The sequence below is a fragment of the Coregonus lavaretus genome (assembly GCF_964263955.1).
Source record: "Coregonus lavaretus genome assembly, chromosome: 22".
Taxonomy (NCBI): domain Eukaryota; kingdom Metazoa; phylum Chordata; class Actinopteri; order Salmoniformes; family Salmonidae; genus Coregonus; species Coregonus lavaretus.
Genome location: NC_140009.1, coordinates 31386173 through 31407931, shown reverse-complemented (window position 1 = coordinate 31407931; position 21759 = coordinate 31386173). Strand labels below are relative to the sequence as shown.

At 43.3% G+C, this 21759-nt stretch overlaps 1 protein-coding gene across 1 annotated transcript in view; it reads right to left on the bottom strand.

Annotated features, from left to right (window-relative positions):
* LOC311149978 (arf-GAP with coiled-coil, ANK repeat and PH domain-containing protein 3-like) overlaps positions 1-20546 on the bottom strand; it is a 94071-nt gene extending 73525 nt beyond the window's left edge. The window contains exon 1 of the mRNA XM_084187198.1: positions 20431-20546. Within this exon, the coding sequence (XP_084043324.1) occupies positions 20431-20477 (47 nt within the window). The 5' untranslated portion in view covers positions 20478-20546. The remainder of the gene's footprint in view (positions 1-20430) is intronic.
* Positions 20547-21759: the final 1213 nt, after the last annotated feature.

Here is a 21759-nt window from a genome sequence, read left to right as displayed (position 1 = left end):
AAAAACTGTTCAACTATTGTCTTTCTCTCTCTTTGAGTAGGATGGTCCTCCACTTCCCCCTCTGAGGAGCCTCCACTGGTGAGCACATTCTCACGTCAAGTTATATTTGTATACATTTGTTTTGGGGGGTGGGGGTATATTTTGTACGTACGCACGGTTTATAAATGAGGCCCCTGACCACTACAGAGCATCAACAAAGACAGAGAAAACAACAGCTAAGGACTTCACTGAAGGAGAAAGCTGACACTTAGCCAATGAAGGCACAATAAACAAGTACATTGATTGTAGGCTATAGTGTGATAATCAACTCATCCAGCACACTAGACTAACAAAGATATTCTATGATCAGTGAGTAAAACGGACCCACCCAGTAGCCCTTTCCTGCAGTCAATGACCAAAAGCACCCTTGTTGGCTCATGGGTGGAATGTTATTAATATTTTTCATAATTTCATCATTAATAAAGATTATTTCAAAAACACAGACAAAAATCTGGTGTTTCTATGTCAAACAGTTTTGTTATACACTGCTCAAAAAAATAAAGGGAACACTAAAATAACACATCCTAGATCTGAATGAATGAAATAATGACCTCCCTACAACGCCTGGGAATGCTCCTGATGAGGTGGTGGATGGTCTCCTGAGGGATCTCCTCCCAGACCTGGACTAAAGCATCCGCCAACTCCTGGACAGTCTGTGGTGCAACGTGGCGTTGGTGGATGGAGCGAGACATGATGTCCCAGATGTGCTCAATTGGATTCAGGTCTGGGGAATGGGCGGGCCAGTCCATAGCATCAATGCCTTCCTCTTGCAGGAACTGCTGACCCACTCCAGCCACATGAGGTCTAGCATTGTCTTGCATTAGGAGGAACCCAGGGCCAACCGCACCAGCATATGGTCTCACAAGGGGTCTGAGGATCTCATCTCGGTACCTAATGGCAGTCAGGCTACCTCTGGCGAGCACATGGAGGGCTGTGCGGCCCCCCAAAGAAATGCCACCCCACACCATGACTGAACCACCGCCAAACCGGTCATGCTGGAGGATGTTGCAGGCAGCAGAATGTTCTCCACGGCGTCTCCAGACTCTGTCACGTCTGTCTCGTGCTCAGTGTGAACCTGCTTTCATCTGTGAAGAGCACAGGGCGCCAGTGGCAAATTTGCCAATCTTGGTGTTCTCTGGCAAATGCCAAACGTCCTGCACGGTGTTGGGCTGTAAGCACAACCCCCACCTGTGGACGTCGGGCCCTCATACCACCCTCATGGAGTCTGTTTCTGACCGTTTGAGCAGACACATGCACATTTGTGGCCTGCTGGAGGTCATTTTGCAGGGCTCTGGCAGTGCTCCTCCTGCTCCTCCTTGCACAAAGGCGGAGGTAGCAGTCCTGCTGCTGGGTTGTTGCCCTCCTACGGCCTCCTGATGTACTGGCCTGTCTCCTGGTAGCGCCTCCATGCTCTGGACACTACGCTGACAGACACAGCAAACCTTCTTGCCACAGCTCGCATTGATGTGCCATCCTGGATGAGCTGCACTACCTGAGCCACTTGTGTGGGTTGTAGACTCCGTCTCATGTTATCACTAGAGTGAAAGCACCGCCAGCATTCAAAAGTGACCAAAACATCAGCCAGGAAGCATAGGAACTGAGAAGTGGTCTGTGGTCACCACCTGCAGAACCATTTCTTTATTGGGGGTGTCTTGCTAATTGCCTATAATTTCCACCTGTTGTCTATTCCATTTGCACAACAGCATGTGAAATGTATTGTCAATCAGTGTTGCTTCCTAAGTGGACAGTTTGATTTCACAGAAGTGTGATTGACTTGGAGTTACATTGTGTTGTTTAAGTGTTCCCTTTATTTTTTTGAGCAGTGTATATCAGTCTTTTGTGATGTATATAAAGTGTAATATTGGGATGCAAAAAAAAAAGTAATACATTTCAACTCTATAGCTGACATGGTACAGGTGTCTTCTTTTTTTAAGCCCAAACCATGTGTGCGAGGTGTATACTTTTGTTTCAAAGTAGATTTGTTTAAGACTAACAAGACTCACTCGTGTGACCCTGATTTAGCCCACTGCTGTAAAAGATTAATACATATTGTATAGTGTGTTGGTGAACTCACTATAACATACTATCTGATTTAACATAAGTCAACTAGACCCCCAGACATGTGAGTTCCAGAGCCAGGATCCAGTAGTGAATCAGTCCCCAGAGAGGAGGCTCCAGTGCTGGGCATTGGAGGTCCGGGTCTGCCACCTCAGCACGGGCCATATACCTCGATGGCCTTTACTCAGAATCCTCTTTAATATTTCAGTAGACTGACGCATTGGAAAATAAATTGGATGACCTAAGATTACGGTTATCCTACCAACGGGACATTAAAAACTGTAATGTCTTATGTTTCACCGAGTCATGGCTGAACGACGACATGGATAACATACAGCTAGCAGGCTATACGCTACATCGGCAGGATAGAACGGCTGACTCCGGTAAGACAAGGGGTGGCGGTCTGTGTATATTTGTAAACAACAGCTGGTGCACAAAATCAAATACTAAGGAAGTCTCTAGGTTTTGCTCGCCTGAGGTAGAGTATCTTATGATAAGCTGTAGACCACACTATTTACCAAGAGAGTTTTCATCTATATTTTTCATAGCTGTCTATTTACCACCACAAACCAATGCTGGTATTAAGATTGCACTGAATGAGCTGTATAAGGCCATAAGTCAACAGGAAAACGCTCATCCAGAGGCAGTGCTCCTAGTGGCCGGGGACTTTAATGCAGGGAAACTTAAATCCGTTCTACCTAATTTCTACCAACATGTTAAATGTGCAACCAGAGGAAAAAAAACTCTAGACCACCTTTACACCACACACAGAGACGCATACAAAGCTCTCCCTCGCCCTCCATTTGGCAAATCTGACCATAACTCTATCCTCCTGATTCCTGCTTATAAGCAAAAACTAAAGCAGGAAGCACCAGTGACTCGGTTAATAAAAAAGTGGTCAGATGACGCAGATGCTAAGCTACAGGACTGTTTTGCTAGCACAGACTGGAACATGTTCCGGGATTCTTCAGATAGCATTGAGGAGTACACCACATCAGTCACTGGCTTCATCAATAAGTGCATTGATGATGTCGTCCCCACAGTGACCGTACGCACATACCCCAACCAGAAGCCATGGATTACAGGAAACATCCGCACTGAGCTAAAGGGTAGAGCTGCCGCTTTCAAGGAGTTGGACTCTAACCCGGACACTTATAAGAAATCTCGCTACGCCCTCCGACGAACCATCAAACAGGCAAAGAGTCAATACAGGACTAAGATTGAATCGTACTACACCGGCTCTGACGCTCGTCGGATGTGGCAGAGCTTGAAAACTATTACAGACTACAAAGGGAAGCACAGCCGCGAGCTTCCCAGTGACACAAGCCTACCAGACGAGCTAAACCACTTCTATGCTCGCTTCGAGGCAAGCAACACTGAAGCATGCATGAGAGCACCAGCTGTTCCGGATGACTATGTGATCACGCTCTCCGTAGCCGATGTGAGTAAGACTTTTAAGCAGGTCAACATTCACAAGGCCGCAGGGCCAGACGGATTACCAGGACGTGTACTCCGAGCATGTGCTGACCAACTGGCAAGTGTCTTCACTGACATTTTCAACATATCCCTGACTGAGTCTGTAATACCAACATGTTTCAAGCAGACCACCATAGTCCCCGTGCCCAAGGACACTAAGATAACCTGCCTAAATGACTACCGACCCGTAGCACTGACGTCTGTAGCCATGAAGTGCTTTGAAAGGCTGGTCATGGCTCACATCAACACCATTATCCCAGAAACCCTAGACCCACTCCAATTTGCATACCGCCCCAACAGATCCACAGATGATGCAATCTCTATTGCACTCCACACTGCCCTTTCCCACCTGGACAAGAGGAACACCTACGTGAGAATGCTATTCATTGACTACAGCTCAGCGTTCAACACCATAGTGCCCTCAAAGCTCATCACTAAGCTAAGGATCCTGGGACTAAACACCCTGGATCCTGGACTTCCTGAAGGGCCGCCCCCAGGTGGTAAGGGTAGGTAACAACACATCTGCCACACTGATCCTCAACACGGGGGCCCCTCAGGGGTACGTGCTCAGTCCCCTCCTGTACTCCCTGTTCACCCATGACTGCATGGCCAGGCACGACTCCAACACCATCATTAAGTTTGCCGACGACACAACAGTGGTAGGCCTGATCACCGACAACGATGAGACAGTCTATAGGGTGGAGGTCAGAGACCTGGCCGTGTGGTGCCAGGATAACAACCTCTCCCTCAACGTGACCAAGACAAAGGAGATGATTGTGGACTACAGGAAAAAAAAGAGGACTGAGCACGCCCCCATTCTCATCGACGGGGCTGTAGTGGAACAGGTTGAGAGCTTCAAGTTCCTTGGTGTCCACATTACCAATGAACTATCATGGTCCAAACACACCAAGACAGTCGTGAAGAGGGCACGACAAAGCCTATTTCCCCTCAGGAGACTGAAAAGATTCGGCATGGGTCCTCAGATCCTCAAAATATTCTACAGCTGCACCATCGAGAGCATCCTGACTGGTTGCATCACCGCCTGGTATGGCAACTGCTTGGCCTCCGACCGCAAGGCACTACAGAGGGTAGTGTGTACTGCCCAGTACATCACTGGGGCCAAGCTTCCTGCCATCCAGGACCTCTATACCAGGCGGTGTCAGAGGAAGGCCCTCAAAATTGTCAAAGACTCCAGCCACCCCTGTTCTCTCTGCTACCGCACGGCAAGCGGTACCGGAGTGTCAAGTCTAGGTCCAAAAGACTTCTCAACAGCTTCTACCCCCAAGCCATAAGACTCCAGAACAGCTAATCATGGCTACCCGGACTATTTGCACTGCCCCCCCACCCCATCTTTTTACGCTGCTGCTACTCTGTTAATTATTTATGCATAGTCACTTTAACTCTACCCACATGTACATATTACTTCAACTACCTCAACTAGCCGGTGCCCCCGCACATTGACTCTGCACCGGTACCCCCCTGTATATATAGCCTCCCTACTGTTATTTTATTTTACTTCTGCTCTTTCTTTCTCAACACTTTTTTGTTGTTGTTTTATTTTACTTTTTTATTAAAAATAAATGCACTGTTGGTTAAGGGCTGTAAGTAAGCATTTCACTGTAATGTCTGCACCTGTTGTATTCGGCGCATGTGGCCAATAAAATTTGATTTGATTTGATTTCCTGATGCTTCCCCAGCTCCAGCCCGGCCCTGTGAGGGATGAGAACCGGGAAGTCTGCTGCCCCCGCCTCCGCTCCCCTCGCCTGCCTAGCGGGGCGACAGAGAGGAGGAGGAGAGGGCAGTGAAAACGTGTGAGTGGGATGGGCCAAATCAGAAACAGATGCCTGGTGCCTGGTCTGGGTTACATATGATTCAGCATTCTAGAACCAGAACGCCCAATGTGCCTGTGGACCAGAACCCATCCAGCTCCAGTAAGATATCTCTCCTTTACTGTTGAGTCAACAGCTAAACATCACATTGAGCCCTCCTTGGACATGTTCAGCTAGCCCAACTTCATCCTTAAAATGTCTCTCCTGTCATGCCACACAGTGATTGGATGAATCAATGTTATTTGAGTAACTCTCACAACAGAAATATGACTGTATGGAGACTTCAGTCCATGATTGAAATCCCCACTGCTATCAGTGACCACTGGGGACCCAACCCCAGCCTCCCATTTCCTGATCCACTGGGTAATAAATCCAGGCAATGGGACGTGAAGGTGCTAGTGGGTGGGCAATGTTGACGCACCTGGAACTGCTGTGTCCAGGGCAAGATACAGTACATTCTCTGAACATTTGAGCAGTCTGGTCATCAGGGGAGAAATTTCACTTCAGACACATTTCATAAAACTGCAACAATCTGTTACTCATAACACTCATGTCAACCGATACAACTACCAAGTCTCTACACAAAGACTCAACTCAAAGAAGACGCAACCCTTAATGAGTTTAAGTGCGACACGTTTTGTGTCACATCCAAAGCCAAAGGCCCTCTTGTTTTAGCAGGTACCATGTGATATCAATAAACCAATATCTAAGATCTTAGTTATCATCACTATAAAACTGCTCTAATTGTGAGAGAGCCGATTGATTGAATGTTGGGATAGAGGATCTGGTGGAGGCATAATCACACTAGACCTCTTGTGCAGCACAGGTCACCTTATCTCCCACTAGTCAAACTAGTCTCCTCTCAGTGGGCCTGGCATACATCTGCTGGCAGATTACTAATTCAGGGCCTACAGGCACAGGCCCAGAGCCTGGTCCAAGTATGTTCCCCTGAGAGAGACCAGTCCCTTCTGTTCTCTGCATTTGCTCTGGTCTGGAGTGACCAGTCCTTCAGATGATGGGGCAGCAGGTAGCTTAGTGGTTAAGAGCGTTGTGCCAGTAACCGAAAGGTCGCTGGTTTTAATCCCCGAGCCGGCTAGGTGAAAAATCTGTCGATGTGCCCTTGAGCAAGGCACTTAACCCTAATTGCTCCTATAAGTCGCTCTGGATAAAAGCGTCTGCTAAATGACTAAAATGTAAATGTAATGATGCCTCTGTTCTACTATGCTGGACCTAAGCAGAACAGGCATATTATCTGGTGTGTCGCAGGAAAACAGGCCATTTTCCAATGTGTTTTTAAATCCCTTTTAAAAGCTTGAAAGTTGAAATAGGGGGCTGAGAAATAGCGTCATGGAAGGGCACATCAAACAATATGTGGTCAAAGAGAGACATGACATCTTCATTACATTGCCTCCTACGTGTTACCATCCTCTAGCTTCCTATACTAAATCACACAGCTCCTATATAGCCTATGGTTAATCCACTAGGAGCTTTAGTCAGACTATTTATATGAACTCTGAATTATAGCTTATTTCAAATGCATCACCATAATCTCAATGGATGGAGTCACGTTGCAGTGGCTGCTTAACTCTTTGTGAACAGAAGGTCAGAGAGAGGGGAATGTTGACAGTACAATGAGAGATGATGCTAATCCTATGGTTATTCCAGCAACCTGTTATCTTTGCTGTGTTTCCCAGCAAAATCATCTGGGTTGTGCACTGTACAGCCCCTTCCTGTACCATAGCTCAAAGATGATCGTTATTACTAGATGATAAGGTATAAGTAACAGTGATACACTGTATTTTTCAGATGACTAGTCCTACTGCTCTGTAGGTCTTCAGCACACATGACTGTTCCCTGCCTGAAACTGGAGCCGTCCAGATATAGCTCAAGAGAAAAGTGGATTTTCTCTCCAAACGGTTGAGAGAAATCTGATAGCTCTATCGAATTGAGATCAGATGTTGGGTTGCCCAGATTAACCAAAAATCCAATATGGTGGGAAAAACACAGCATGTAATGTTTTGAGGCAGACAGACTGTGACAAAACAAAGCCCAAACTACATCATTAAGAAAGCCTCAAAGCCAAGAAAATGTTCCTTATTTTCTTAGTGGTCCATGTGATTCATGTTATTACACATCACAGTGAACCTTCGTCTATTGGCTTCTGCCTCCTTATCTTATTAGTAATTTACTGTGGGCTGTGATAGGAATAATAATGTCTGTATAACCCTATGCATAATATAGCCTATCTCTGTGAATACTACAACTACTACCATAGTGATGATTCAATGAGTTCAACACAGCATGCACATCCTGTGGCAATACTGGCCGATCGCGTTGAAAGAGAGAGAGGAGTGACAGTAATACAGTTCAGCAATTCGATTTCCCCACACTAAATAAAGTGTTCACACTCTGGTCGTGCGCTTAAGATCTGGGCAAGACAGGTTTCTGTTTGAGATGGCTGCTGGCCCAAATCCCAGGTCTCTTTGTCATCTTGCAGGATGTCCTATAAAAGTGGATTACCATACACACATGCACACACACACAGACACCACCCTGTTCAGCATGCAGCGCCTTGCACCACAGCCCTTTGTGTGGAGGTGTGTGAATAGCATCTTGCTATTCATCAGACAGAAATGAGAAGGACAGCCAGGACTCTCCAACACAAAGACTTGGATGACATCATGCCTGTGCTGTGTCCCCAGCCACTCAAGCAGGCTACATCCAGACTCCTATAGTCTGTTAGCAAGATTCATCACTAGTCTACATTAGCCTCCATTAAAAATATAAATAATTCCGATAACTCATAGAACAAACAAGAAATTAAATAAAGGACTGCTTTGTAACATTCGCATGGATGGAAATAATTTGTACAAATGTCGTAGCATAATTTCTACAGAGAACCTGCTGCAGTTCAAATTATACATTCAATCAGATATATCTAGATGGTTTCTGTTTTGAACTTTCTGGGACATCTTTTGTTGTGACACCAGTGTTTATATCTGGTTGTATCAGTGTCCCTGATTCCTTTATATAGAAATCTCAGTGAAAACAGTCAAGCGACTGAAGCCGTCCTTGCTTCATCCTGGATCTATCACAGAGTCTCTGCAATCATCACACATTCCCTTTGGCTTCGGCGTTGGGCATTTCCATTGAAAAGGACCCATGAGCACCAACATGTGAAGTTCATAGAAGCATATCAACAAATTGGGTGTCAAATGAAAGCTGAGGTAATATTCTGGGGAAATGAAGGCATAGATACATTTTTCAACCATTTTCCATCTTAAAAAATAAGCATAAGTTAAGGCTTTGATTTCTGGATACACAGATGGAAAAGAGTTCTTAGAAAACATCTACCAGAAAAAGTCTTAAAAGGTTTAAAAAATACATCAAAACACTATAATGTTTACATAAAGACCCCTGCCAACTAATATCAATACTTATATTTAGTTTTGAAGAAATTGTTTACCTTCTGAAAGTTTAAGAAATATTGCCTTGTGCTTTGTAATTCTGTTATCAAAAACCCACATATCTTTAAGATATTAAAAAATGTCTCTCCTGAGGATAATGAAAGTTCACAGAAGTAACAAGTAATGGTAGACCTACCAATTAGTTATAGTGATTTTAATTATATCAATTTTGTTTATGAATTATTAAGTGATTAAAACTCGTAATTCTGTTACCAAATTGGTAATGGAATTACCCAAAAAAAACGGTATCGGAGTTACTGCAACTGAATTGGCTACAATGCGAAATCATAATGGTCACAAACCACAGTTGGGTCACCTGCTACTGTCCTCCCTTCCACTGGCATACTGCTATGTTCAGCTCAGAACTGTTTTCTTTGTCTTTCTGTTATCTGGTGGTCAAACCAAGAGTGTTAAAACAGTCTGAGTCTGGACAACCCCTCCCTCTCTCTCTGCCTCCTCTCTTCCTCTCCAGTTAATGCCACTTCTCTCAGCTCTTACTGACACCTACCCATGAGTCCCCTCGCTTTCCATTTACTGTAACCAGAATTATCACACACTGAGCGCCGACTGACACCGGACGTCCATGGATGTTGAAAAGTATACTGAACAGAATATAAACGCAACATGTAAAGTGTTGGTCCCATGTTTCATGAGCTGTTAATAAAAGATCCCAGAAATGTTCCATACGCACAAAAAGCTAATTTCTCTAAAATGTTGTGCACAAATTTGTTTACATCCCTGTTAGTGAACATTTCTCCTTTGTCAAGATAATCTATCCACCTGTCAGGTGTGGCATATCAAGAAGCTGATTAAACAACATGTTCATTACACAGGTGCACCTTGTGCTGGGGACAATAAAAGGCCACTCTAAAATGTGCAGTTTTGTCAGACAACAGATGTCTCAAGTTTTGAGGGAGCGCGCAATTGGCATGCTGACTGCAGAAATGTCCACCAGAGTTGTTGCCAGAGAATTGAAAGTTAATTTATATACCATAAGCTGCCTCCAACGTTGTTTTAGAGAATTTGGCAGTATGCCCAACCGGCCTCACAACCGCACACCATGTGTATGGCGTTGTGTGGGCGAGCGGTTTGCTGATGTCAACGTTTTGAACAGAGTGCCCCATGGTGGCGGTGGGGTTATAGTATGGGCAGGCACAAGCTGCGAACAACGAACACATTTGCATTTTATTAATTGCAATTTGAATGCACAGATTTACCGTGACGAGATCCTGAGGCCCATTGTCGTGCCATTCATCCGCCGCCATCACCTCATGTTCCAGCATGATAATGCACAGCCCCATGTTGCAAGGATCTGCACTCAATTCCTGGAAGCTGAAAATGTCCCAGTTCTTCCATGGCCTGCATACTCACCAGACATGAGCACGTTTGGGATGCTCTGGATCGACGTGTACGACAGCGTGTTCCAGTTCCCGCCAATATCCAGCAACTTCACACAGCCATTAAAGAGGAGTGGGACAACATTCCACAGGCCACAATCAACAGCCTGATCAACTCTATGCGAAGGAGATGTGTCGCGCTGCATTAGGCAAATGGTGGTCACACCAGACACTGACTGGTTTTCTAATCCACGCCTCTACCTTTTTTTAAAGGTATCTGAGACCAACAGATGCATATCTGTATCAGTCATGTGAAATCCATTGATTAGGGCTTAATTTATTATTGACTGATTTTCTTATATGAACTGTAACTCAGTAAAATCTTAGAAATGTGTTGCATGTTGCGTTTATATTTTTGTTCAGTGTAATAGATTTTTAGTCAGTCCACCCTGGCCTTGATGTTAACGTCTACAGACGGACCGGACTGGACCAAATCTGAACCTATCATAGACATATGTTCACAAGTTTGGATAGCACAGTACAGTGAGTATAGCACAGTAGAGTACAGTACAATACAGTACAGTAAAGAAAAGTAGAGTATAGTACTGTACTGAGCTTTACTGTACTAAACTCTACTGTACTGTACTGTACTCTACCCTACTCTACTCTGCTGTGCTGTGTTGTACTGCACTGTGCTCTACTGTGCCATGCTGCGCTGCGCTGTGATGTCCAAACTTGTGAAACAATGAGGAGAATGACATTCATATCCATAATTATGCATTTCTGTGTAGTACAGATCAGGAACCCATGATGTAATTCCGTTACCATCAATGTTCCCTCTAAGCTTCACGCGTGCGCGGGCGAGACTATCAGCCCACAGAGAGAAGCACGAGATTCAACTTCACTCAACTTTCTAGAGTTTTCCCTGTTAGTTAATACTATCAACGTTTCCCGTTACTGTGGCAGTTGTGATCGAAACAATGCAATATTAGCCACTTTTAATACAACACACCGGAACAAAACGAACTATGCAAGAGATTTTGTTGAAGGCAGAACGCATCGGAGTAGGATTCTATTGCGTTGACACGCACAACTCAGCCTGTACTCTACACAGACCGGTGCGGCATGACCAATCAGAGCTGCAGTAGGCCTATATGCAAATATACAGTGGGGGAAAAAAGTATTTAGTCAGCCACCAATTGTGCAAGTTCTCCCACTTAAAAAGATGAGAGAGGCCTGTAATTTTCATCATAGGTACACGTCAACTATGACAGACAAAATGAGGATGTAGGATTGTTAATGAATTTATTTGCAAATTATGGTGGAAAATAAGTATTTGGTCAATAACAAAAGTTTCTCAATACTTTGTTATATACCCTTTGTTGGCAATGACACAGGTCAAACGTTTTCTGTAAGTCTTCACAAGGTTTTCACACACTGTTGCTGGTATTTTGTCCCATTCCTCCATGCAGATCTCCTCTAGAGCAGTGATGTTTTGGGGCTGTCGCTGGGCAACCAAAGATTTTCTATGGGGTTGAGATCTGTAGACTGGCTAGGCCACTCCAGGACCTTGAAATAATAATAATAATAATAATATGCCATTTAGCAGACACTTTTATCCAAAGCGACATACAGTCATGCGTGCATACATTTTTGTGTATGGGTGGTCCCGGGGATCGAACCCACTACCTTGGCGTTACAAGCGCCGTGCTCTACCAGCTGAGCTACAGAGGACCACGAAATGCTTCTTACGAAGCCAATCCTTCGTTTGAGATCATTGTCATGCTGAAAAACCCAGCCATGTTTCATCTTCAATGCCCTTGCTGATGGAAGGAGGTTTTCACTCAAAATCTCACGATACATGGCCCCATTCATTCTTTCCTTTACACGGATCAGTCGTCCTGGTCCCTTTGCAGAAAAACAGCCCCAAAGCATGATGTTTCCACCCCCATGCTTCACAGTAGGTATGGTGTTCTTTGGATGCAACTCAGCATTCTTTGTCCTCCAAACACGACGAGTTGAGTTTTTACCAAAAAGTTATATTTTGGTTTCATCTGACCATATGACATTCTCCCAATCCTCTTCTTGATCATCCAAATGCACTCTAGCAAACTTCAGACGGGCCTGGACATGTACTGGCTTAAGCAGGGGGACACGTCTGGCACTGCAGGATTTGAGTCCCTGGCGGCGTAGTGTGTTACTGATGGTAGGCTTTGTTACTTTGGTCCCAGCTCTCTGCAGGTCATTCACTAGGTCCCCCTGTGTGGTTCTGGGATTTTTGCTCACCGTTCTTGTGATCATTTTGACCCCACGGGGTGAGATCTTGCGTGGAGCCCCAGATCGAGGGAGATTATCAGTGGTCTTGTATGTCTTCCATTTCCTAATAATTGCTCCCACAGTTGATTTCTTCAAACCAAGCTGCTTACCTATTGCAGATTCAGTCTTCCCAGCCTGGTGCAGGTCTACAATTTTGTTTCTGGTGTCCTCTGACAGCTCTTTGGTCTTGGCCATAGTGGAGTTTGGAGTGTGACTGTTTGAGGTTGTGGACAGGTGTCTTTTATACTGATAACAAGTTCAAACAGGTGCCATTAATACAGGTAACGAGTGGAGGACAGAGGAGCCTCTTAAAGAAGAAGTTACAGGTCTGTAAGAGCCAGAAATCTTGCTTGTTTGTAGGTGACCAAATACTTATTTTCCACCATAATTTGCAAATAAATTCATTAAAAATCCTACAATGTGATTTTCTGGAGAAAAAAATTCTCAATTTGTCTGTCATAGTTGACGTGTACCTATGATGAAAATTACAGGCCTCTCTCATCTTTTTAAGTGGGAGAACTTGCACAATTGGTGGCTGACTAAATACTTTTTTTCCCCACTGTACTGTAGTTCAATAACCAAAATATATTACAGTGGAATTGCCCCTTTGCTCTGAAGACATCCCTGCTCCTCAAGACGTACAGTAGATCTTTCAAACAGTACAGTAATCAAGTTGAAGGCCTGGGTTCTCCAATGACTGCCCTACATTGCCTGGCCGGCTAGCTGGAAGAGACAGAGCCTGGTGAGCAAAGACTGGTTTCTAACAGGCAAAAGTGTTTAATCTCATCTCGTTTCTTGAAGAAGAAAGAAAGCCTTTCTTTTTGCATGTATGCAATGGCTACAGTTTCAAAGAGGGGAACACCAATGCTGGCTTCTGCTGAGGTGAAGGTTGTTTAATAGATTGTAAAATGGAACAGAGTGCTTCTTTGGTAATATGTGTCCAATGAGAGGTGCACTTTGAGAATAGGAACAATTTGCTTCTCTAATAGACTGATTTGAATAATATTCACCCACCACCGTGACACTGCACCAGCAGCAGGATGTGTTTGTTTGGAAGGGAGGTGAAACACCTTGACGTCCTCCTCTCCTGGGATTGAACAGAACAGAGAGAGGGATAATGTGGGCTAATGCCTGATTAGGAAAGAGAGACTCACAAACTGCTGACTTAATCCCTGTCATTCGTTTTCATCACCTGGAGTTGTCAGCTCCAATCCGCTGCACAGTATCACTGACACCCTCAATGGTGAAAATGCCCGTAGGCCTGCCCGGTGATCTGTTCGAAAGTCATTAAATCAAGGAGGCTAAAGCAGCCCAAAAAAACTGCCAGCGGTGAGAGGGAAAGAAAGGTGACACAGCCAAAACTGCCCTTTGTCTAATGTGGGATTCAAAATGGGACAACCATGTGAGAAACATAAAACAGGGCAGGCACCACCATTCCATATAATTCCACTACATTCCATCCATGAACTAAAACAGTATCCTTTCTCTTTCACAGTGAGATTGCATGACAAACAATTCATCACAGCTTCACCACACGACTGTGGGTATCAGTTGCAGTTATAGCTGTGTGGTCGAATGCATTTGATGGGCATCTTGCTGTTAGAGCAATGACTCCCCCCCCCCCAATAGATGAATACAGTATCCCCCCGTCCTGTTCACCAAGGTCATGGTGTCTTGGTAGGAGCACTGTTAAGGGAACAGAAGGTGGCTCACTCACAGATTCAAAATGGAAGAAGCAGGTCAGTATGAAATAGAGCAGAAGCAACAAGACCAAGCGCAGCAGGAAGGAATCTCTTCCAGCTTGGAGCAGCTGTGGCCGAAGCAGATCTTCGAGAAGGACGACTACGGTGCAAATGTCCGAGAAGCAACGAAATCGCATGATTACCTGAACGGTTTGTTGCTATGAGAACAACTGTCATTTAAAAAGGTCTCTAAAATAGGTGATGTGGATAAAATGACATGGAAGCAACATCATGCATACTCTTCTTCTATACAGAACAATAGGAGAGGTTTCTCAACACGTGTCATGTCTCCACTCCAACATCATAGCAATAACAACAATCCCTGAGATTGTGAAAACCTGTGGGTAAGGACAGTGCACCACTTATGAAGATATTGGATGACGGCCATATTAAATGTTTAAAAAGACCCACTTCATGCTCTCCAACATAAGTGCTTCAGTTTGCATTCTGAGGAACAGAATGGGAATATACATCCCAAGCAGTTACTGGCAGAGATAGACTAATGCTGGGCAGGTCTTCTCCTAGAGCAGTCCACTGGATTAATCCAGAGCTTTTCTTTGTAGCAACAAGTGTGTTTCTCTTGAAGAACACAATAAGAATTTGAGGTTAGCTAATCTCACTGTAAATACTTGTCACATGTTGATTTGTGAAAGGAGCGGTTGCTTGAGGTTATGTCCTCAAATTGCAATGTAACTACAGTCAATTCAGGGCTGATTGAAAACAATTATTGCAAGTAAAAGCAAAACTAAATAGCAAAATGATATACAAACCACATTACATTCCCCTGAGCCCTAAAATGGATAGTAGGCTAGTAACCCCGGTGATTATACTACTGCTGAGTTGTACCCATTTTCTAGGCTTGATTCACATCTGGAAGCCAAGTACAGTTAGACGTAAGAAAGGGAGCTCAATCAGATAAGCACAGTAATGTAAAGTAATATCATCACAATGGAATTTGTTTGCTCTGATCATTCAGAACGGGATTTCAGATTTAGCATAATGTAAGCCATTGTATGAACTTATTTTGTCATTGGAAGAATATGTGATGCTCTCTGAAAACATAATAAAATACAAATTACACTAAATGTATCCTCAGGGTAGAGTTTTCATCTTTTACAGAGCAGAACAATGTGTCACATGCTCAGCATTCCTCCAATGCAGGCCATATCCTGGAATCTGACACAGTCATGGTTTTCCTCCCAGTTATCTGACTGTGGGTCATGTATAAAGTAATTCATTCTCTCAAAGACAGACACGCACACAGGCACACACACACGCACACACACACGCGCACACACACAGTGGAGGTCAAAGGTCAGTGACCTCGAATTCCCTGGCTGTCCTCCTTGAATCTGTCAGAGCTCATCATGACAACCAGGCCGCCAGGCTGTCAACTTCAAGGCAGCCTCACATTACACACTGGCCTCAGATGTTTACTAGAATGGGGAAGGAGGATCCACACTCACGCACAACAGCCTAGGTTGAAGAAATACAGGTTAAGACAATAGGATTCTAATATCCCATAAGTCTTTGCATAAATGCAGAAGAATTCTAAACAATGGACCAGCAATGCGAGCAAAAAAAAATGACTGGAAGTGAATGTTAGCAGTACAGAAAGCCCTTAAAGTGGAAAATAAACACAATTGTAGTGAATTTCAGCTAACTACATAGCAAAACTGTTTACTGTCATTCTACCCATTTAAACGTTTTTGCAAAAGATCTACAGCCACTTTTATTACTTGATTTCCTGACCGCTGGTCACGTTTTCAATGCTAATCCTGTAGAATCAGCAACGGCGCTGGTCCAATGAATTTCTTTATTATCGAACACTCCCGCATGGAACTTTTACGTTGTCTTAGTCTAGGCTGAAAATAACAGAGGTTAACAGCACAATGCCTGAAGCCAGTCAGCTCCAATTAAAAAGTCTGTATTGTCACGGCGGAAGCATGGAACTCAGAACTGGGCGAACAATGGCCACATTCTGCTGACAAACTGAGGAGGAGACAATGCAAGGAGTTGGACAGAGCATGGATAGAAAGGGCTATAGTGCCAGCAATCAAATTAATTGACAGGAGGCTGGTAAACGGACTATTCTCTCCAGCCGCACCGCACATCTCAGCTTCATAAATACTCAGTACTCACCCACAAACACAGGCAGTATTAATTACAGCGTGCTATAAAGTCATAAATCACGGGAGAAAATGGGTCCGTAGGAAAATAGGCCTACATGCTATCATGTTAGCTACTGTGGATATATGTCACCTTTTGTTGTTCCATTACACATGGTTTATAGCCAGAGCAGCACCAGTGAGTTACAGCAATGTGTGTGATATGTAGGCCTATGTGAGATTGCTTCCTAAGTGAAAGTGAGGCCACAGACAGACAACACATGTTTTACAAGCACGTGAGTGCGACCTCAAATTAACATCTCAGTGAGGGAGAAACAGCACAAATGTTACTGTATGTTGCCAATGTTGTGCTGCAGCAAACACAAACACATGCATCCCTGCGGCTGAGTGACCATTATAAACCTCTCTCAAAACAGATGTGGATTGGAGTGCCATGGCTGCAATCTCACATCCGTCCAACGGTGTATCCATAGAGACCAAACACGGGGTACACACAGTCACAGAGGACAATGGAGACATTTCCACAATTTTGGAGCTACACAGTGGTCACTTCATGCACCATATAATTTGGCTTCTTGGTAATCTAGAATCCAAGAGGCTAAGAACACAACTGAAGAATGTGTAAATAGCATTGTCCTATGAAAACGGAACAGGTATAGAAAAGCTACATCAATCAAACTAAATAGCCCATTTAATATATGACAACTGTATATTAAATTGTATTGATGAGGATTGTAATGGTGAACCACAACACGAGAAGCCGTCTTAGCTCATAATGCTCATAATGCGAACCCCAACATGCCGCGTGTGAAGCCAGCCATGCAGAATTGATGGGCTGCATGTTTTTACACGTGTGGGAAGTAGTAGAGTAGGCCTAGTATGCCTTTCAAATATCAAATGTGAAAAAGCTTGATTCCCTCTATTCTGGTCTTGACTGTTTCCTCAAAGTCAGTCAATCCAGCTCCAGGGTTTCTTGCATAATACTTCCACTGCTTTTAAGTGACACAAAAGGCCTATTTGAATATGGACTCAATGCCCTGTCACAGACAGGATTCAGTGGGAATAATATGCTTCAGAAGTGTGTCTCTTCTGGTGTCTGCTCTGGTCATTTCAGGATACAAAACAGCCTTGTCATTGCATAAGAATTTAGTTATAGAGTTGGCATAGCTATTGCTCAAAACTTTCTCAAAACATTAAGTCTGCACATGATAACAACTCTTTTATGTGATTTTACAGGTCAGTAGCTCTTGCCAACTTTTGCATTTAAGGAGTGTTATTTTCATTCCAAATCGAAAGCAATGGAAAAACAAAGATATATTTTCTTCTCATTACATTGCGTTACAACTATGGTCTCTCTCTTGAGGCATTCAGGGAAGAAACTCTGAGAAGCTCTGAGAGATGGGCTAACATCTGCCTAATGCCAGATGATCCACTATGGTTGCTACAGTACAGCCTTGCTCTTTTAGCACATAAACATGGAGAGAGTGGTTTCTGTAAATACCCTTCACTCAGCGCTTCCTGAGACCTGCCTGCCTCTCCTCTCTCTCAGGCCCAGATGGCAGTCATTAAGGTGCTGCTGCCAAGTCTGGAAGTCTTTGATTTGGAGAGCAGATTATATCCGTGGGAGCTTTACTGTGGCAGTGGTGCACACATATGTAAAAAGACCCAGGCATGCAGGCAGACACCCCACACAGCCTGCCTGACAGCCTCTAGAGTTCCTTCCACACATAGGCAGGGGAGGCAGGAATCTATGGGAGGAATGAGATCCAGGGCTGGGAAGGGGATTGGGAAGGGATGTGGGTGTAAAGGAATGCCTCCTTTATTTATCTAACCTTTGGTGCTATGTGTGCACCGCAGCAGCCGTAGTACGAGGAGCATGAGGCAGTGCGTGAGACCTTTTAGTTCCCTCAGATCCACTGTTTGAAGTGCTTCCTTTGTGACTGTGCCGTTTTGTCAGGAAAGCAGTTCATTAAAAAGGAAGAGACTTTGGAGTTGGGAGAGTTCCTGCCATATAACATCCCAGTCATGGAACCCATCTCTCTAGATCCTCCAAATAATATTCAAATATCTAGTGGAGACATGGGATGGACATGTGTTTCGGAATGGACAATAGGCCTATTTTTCATTAACGACATGTATTGTGTTATCTAAAGAACAAGTAGAAGATCAAAGGGCCATTCAAATTCTACATTATTACCACCATTATTATCACCTTTTGGTGAAAGTCAAAGTCCCACTGCCTACAGACAATGACCATGCAGTTGAACACAAGGTATGACAGATGTATGACACATGATTGTTCCCAAAAACGATTTTCCTGAGGAAGCCTGCTACAGTAAAGATTCTAAATACATGTGATCTATGAATGTTCATGCGTCATGGAAGAGTTAGAGGGGAAAACGCATGATGTCTGTCCCATGGATGTGCTCATCACCCGAGAATGGGATGTAGCAGACACTAGTCGAGATATTAACACTGATGACAATATAACATTATAGTATTTTCATCTGTAACACTTTTAGGGATGGGAAATCCACCCCCACAAAATGACACATGATCCAAACCTTCACGCACTTGTTAACCCTGTGAGACCCATGGTTGCAAAAATGCAACGCTTCCTAAATTGCGTCCTGTACAGGTTCTAAACTAAATAAATAATGTCAAACACTACCTAGTGCAGCTCCTTAGACCCAGATGTATATCTTAGTAGTATTTGGTGTGTGTCAGTATGATTATTGTGGCATCAGTAGCCTCTGAAACATTAGAAACCTGTCCACTTGTCTGAGACCACACTGGTCTCCTACACAAGCATTTGTTGTAAGTCATCCATGCAAGTACATGACTTGATATATGTTTCCTGTCTTCTCTACGATGTAGTGATTATGTAGAATTTTTTGGGGGGAGAAACCAACATTCTGAGACAGAGCTAGAGGTAGTTTTGTAAGTGTTGCAAAAAGGCAACATTGGGCTTAAGGTTGCCTTCATTGGTTGCCAAACTGAGGCATAGGGTCACATTCATATATTGATAGACAAGTTAGAGAGATTGTTTCCCTTCCAAATTCTGCAAATATGGACAACCAAATACTTCAAGAGTAACTTTGATGTTCCCTCTACACATTAAAAGAACAAAAATGATTATATATTTTTTAAATGATGTGGTTTATGAGGTCAGAATACTGCCATTGACGACCATTCGTTTTACGGTAAAGAAGTAAGATATTAGGTTATGTCAAGTTAAGTCAGAAAGGACAACCAAATATTACTAAAAATAAGATGGTCTCCATACATAGAAAACCCACAAAATAGTTGATACTTTCAAAAATATATGTTTTTGACAGCAAAATACAAAAATGTGGATTGGTCAAGTTGATAAAGTTTTCTATTTCAGACAAAATATGACTTAATTTCAGGTTTATATACCATTACACAATATGTTCAATCACATGTCAATGCTTTTTTATATAATTTCTGTTTTCTTACCACAAAATGTTCATACCTTTGAAGCCCAATTGCATTTGTTCAAAATTTCCAGAATATTGTTCCACAAACATGAAATTAAAACAATATGATTTTTCATAATCAGAGGCCTACTACAAGTATTTCTGAAGGGTAATTTGTTTTCCTCATTTGGATCCATGCTGGGTCTCATTCAGGGTTAATTCACCATGCGCTCACTGTCCATTCATCCAAGGTTGTCCTATGATAAGCAATGGCCATTTTTACGCATTTCGTTGAAACATGGCAAGAAACACATGTATTAATAGTAAATAGCCAAGTCCAGCCTTACGCAATTCACTGCAATAATTGCCTTGCAATGGAAATATAGGATAGATTAATTGAAATTCTGCACACAAAAAAATTCTGACAGCAATTTACCATAGCATATTTGCAATATAAAGTCAATGGAAGGCTATGCTGTTCAACTATTTGCAGATTCAAGGCGTTTTGGGGTTTTTCTATCCTGGCGATCGTCTTCCTCGATAGGGCGATTCCTGAAGAATTCAACAAGCGAACAGAAGATCAGTGCAAATTCTTACCTGAACCGGGGTGAATCTTTCACACATTCTTCAAAATCCACCGTCATTTTGGCTGGATTTAGTCTTCAAGCTTAATTAATCAATTTCATTTCCCGAAAGTTATAAACGACAGAAGAGTGTAGATATGTTGGCTATTCCGATGTGCAACAATAGCCAACTCTCCCTGTCTTCACTGTGCTACTACACTGAAACAAGAGCCTGGAATATTTGAACCGCTAGACCGCTGCAAAAATAGGGACTATCGTCATAGTTCATTCTCAAAGGAAAGCGCGCTCACATGTAGGGATCGTATCCTGCCTGAAATCACCTCGCATATGGTATCCTACAACACACAACATTTTTGTGTAAGGGCATGTTGTCAATATCAATTGAACATATGTATTTTATTTATTTATTACGCCGTTACTGCAGAGACAGTATGAGTGGACATAGCCTGCAGTTTGCCCTAACCCTAACGTTCATGGACGCTTATCACACAGTGTGTGTGTGTGTGTGTGTGTGTGCGCGCATGTATGCATCTGCATGTGTGAATGGTACTAAATTCAGTATACTTGAGAGTGTATCTGAAAATGAATTAACTGTTTTGAGCTTGGAGTTTCCTCTCTAGTCTTTGTGTAGGCCGTCATTGTAAATAAGAATTTGTTCTTAACTGACTTGCCTAGTTAAATAAAGGTAAAATAAAATAAAATAAAAATTCACAGTCAGATGACCTTTGGCCTCTCATCACAGCTGGCAGTCCTTGACTGAAGCGCAACTAAATTCCTATTTTCCCCAGTGCCAATCTCTGGTGAGATCTGGAGGCAACACATTCACACAGGCAAACAGATTCTCACAGAGAAACATGATATGAAGAAGGATTTCTGCCCTGGCAGCCCAATGTGATAACTGATGCAGCGAAGATGCTAACATCTGGGATGGCTCTGGTTCAAGAAGGAGTTGAGGAGCTCTAGAGTTGTGCAGAAATCTCCACTATTAATCTGGAATTTATTACCCCTCCTCGCCTCTCACACATGCAATAGGTCGGTTTTTGTCATCACCAAATCTGTCCCTTTGACAAGGCCATTCATACACACTACACATTTTTGTTGTTGTTGTATCATATCAGAGATAAGTGATTCTAAAGTCGCATTTAGCCTAACTATTCAGTCTGTGAAATGGTATTTCAGCTTTACTTCTATTGCTTTGTGACACAATAATTAACTCTATAGATACCCACACCCAGGCAACATCATGATGGACACTTAACATCTGAGCATTCAAAAGTCATAATAACCCAAGTAGTTTGGGTCCTGTATGCTGATTGGCTGAAACAGCATTCCAGTCGTGTGT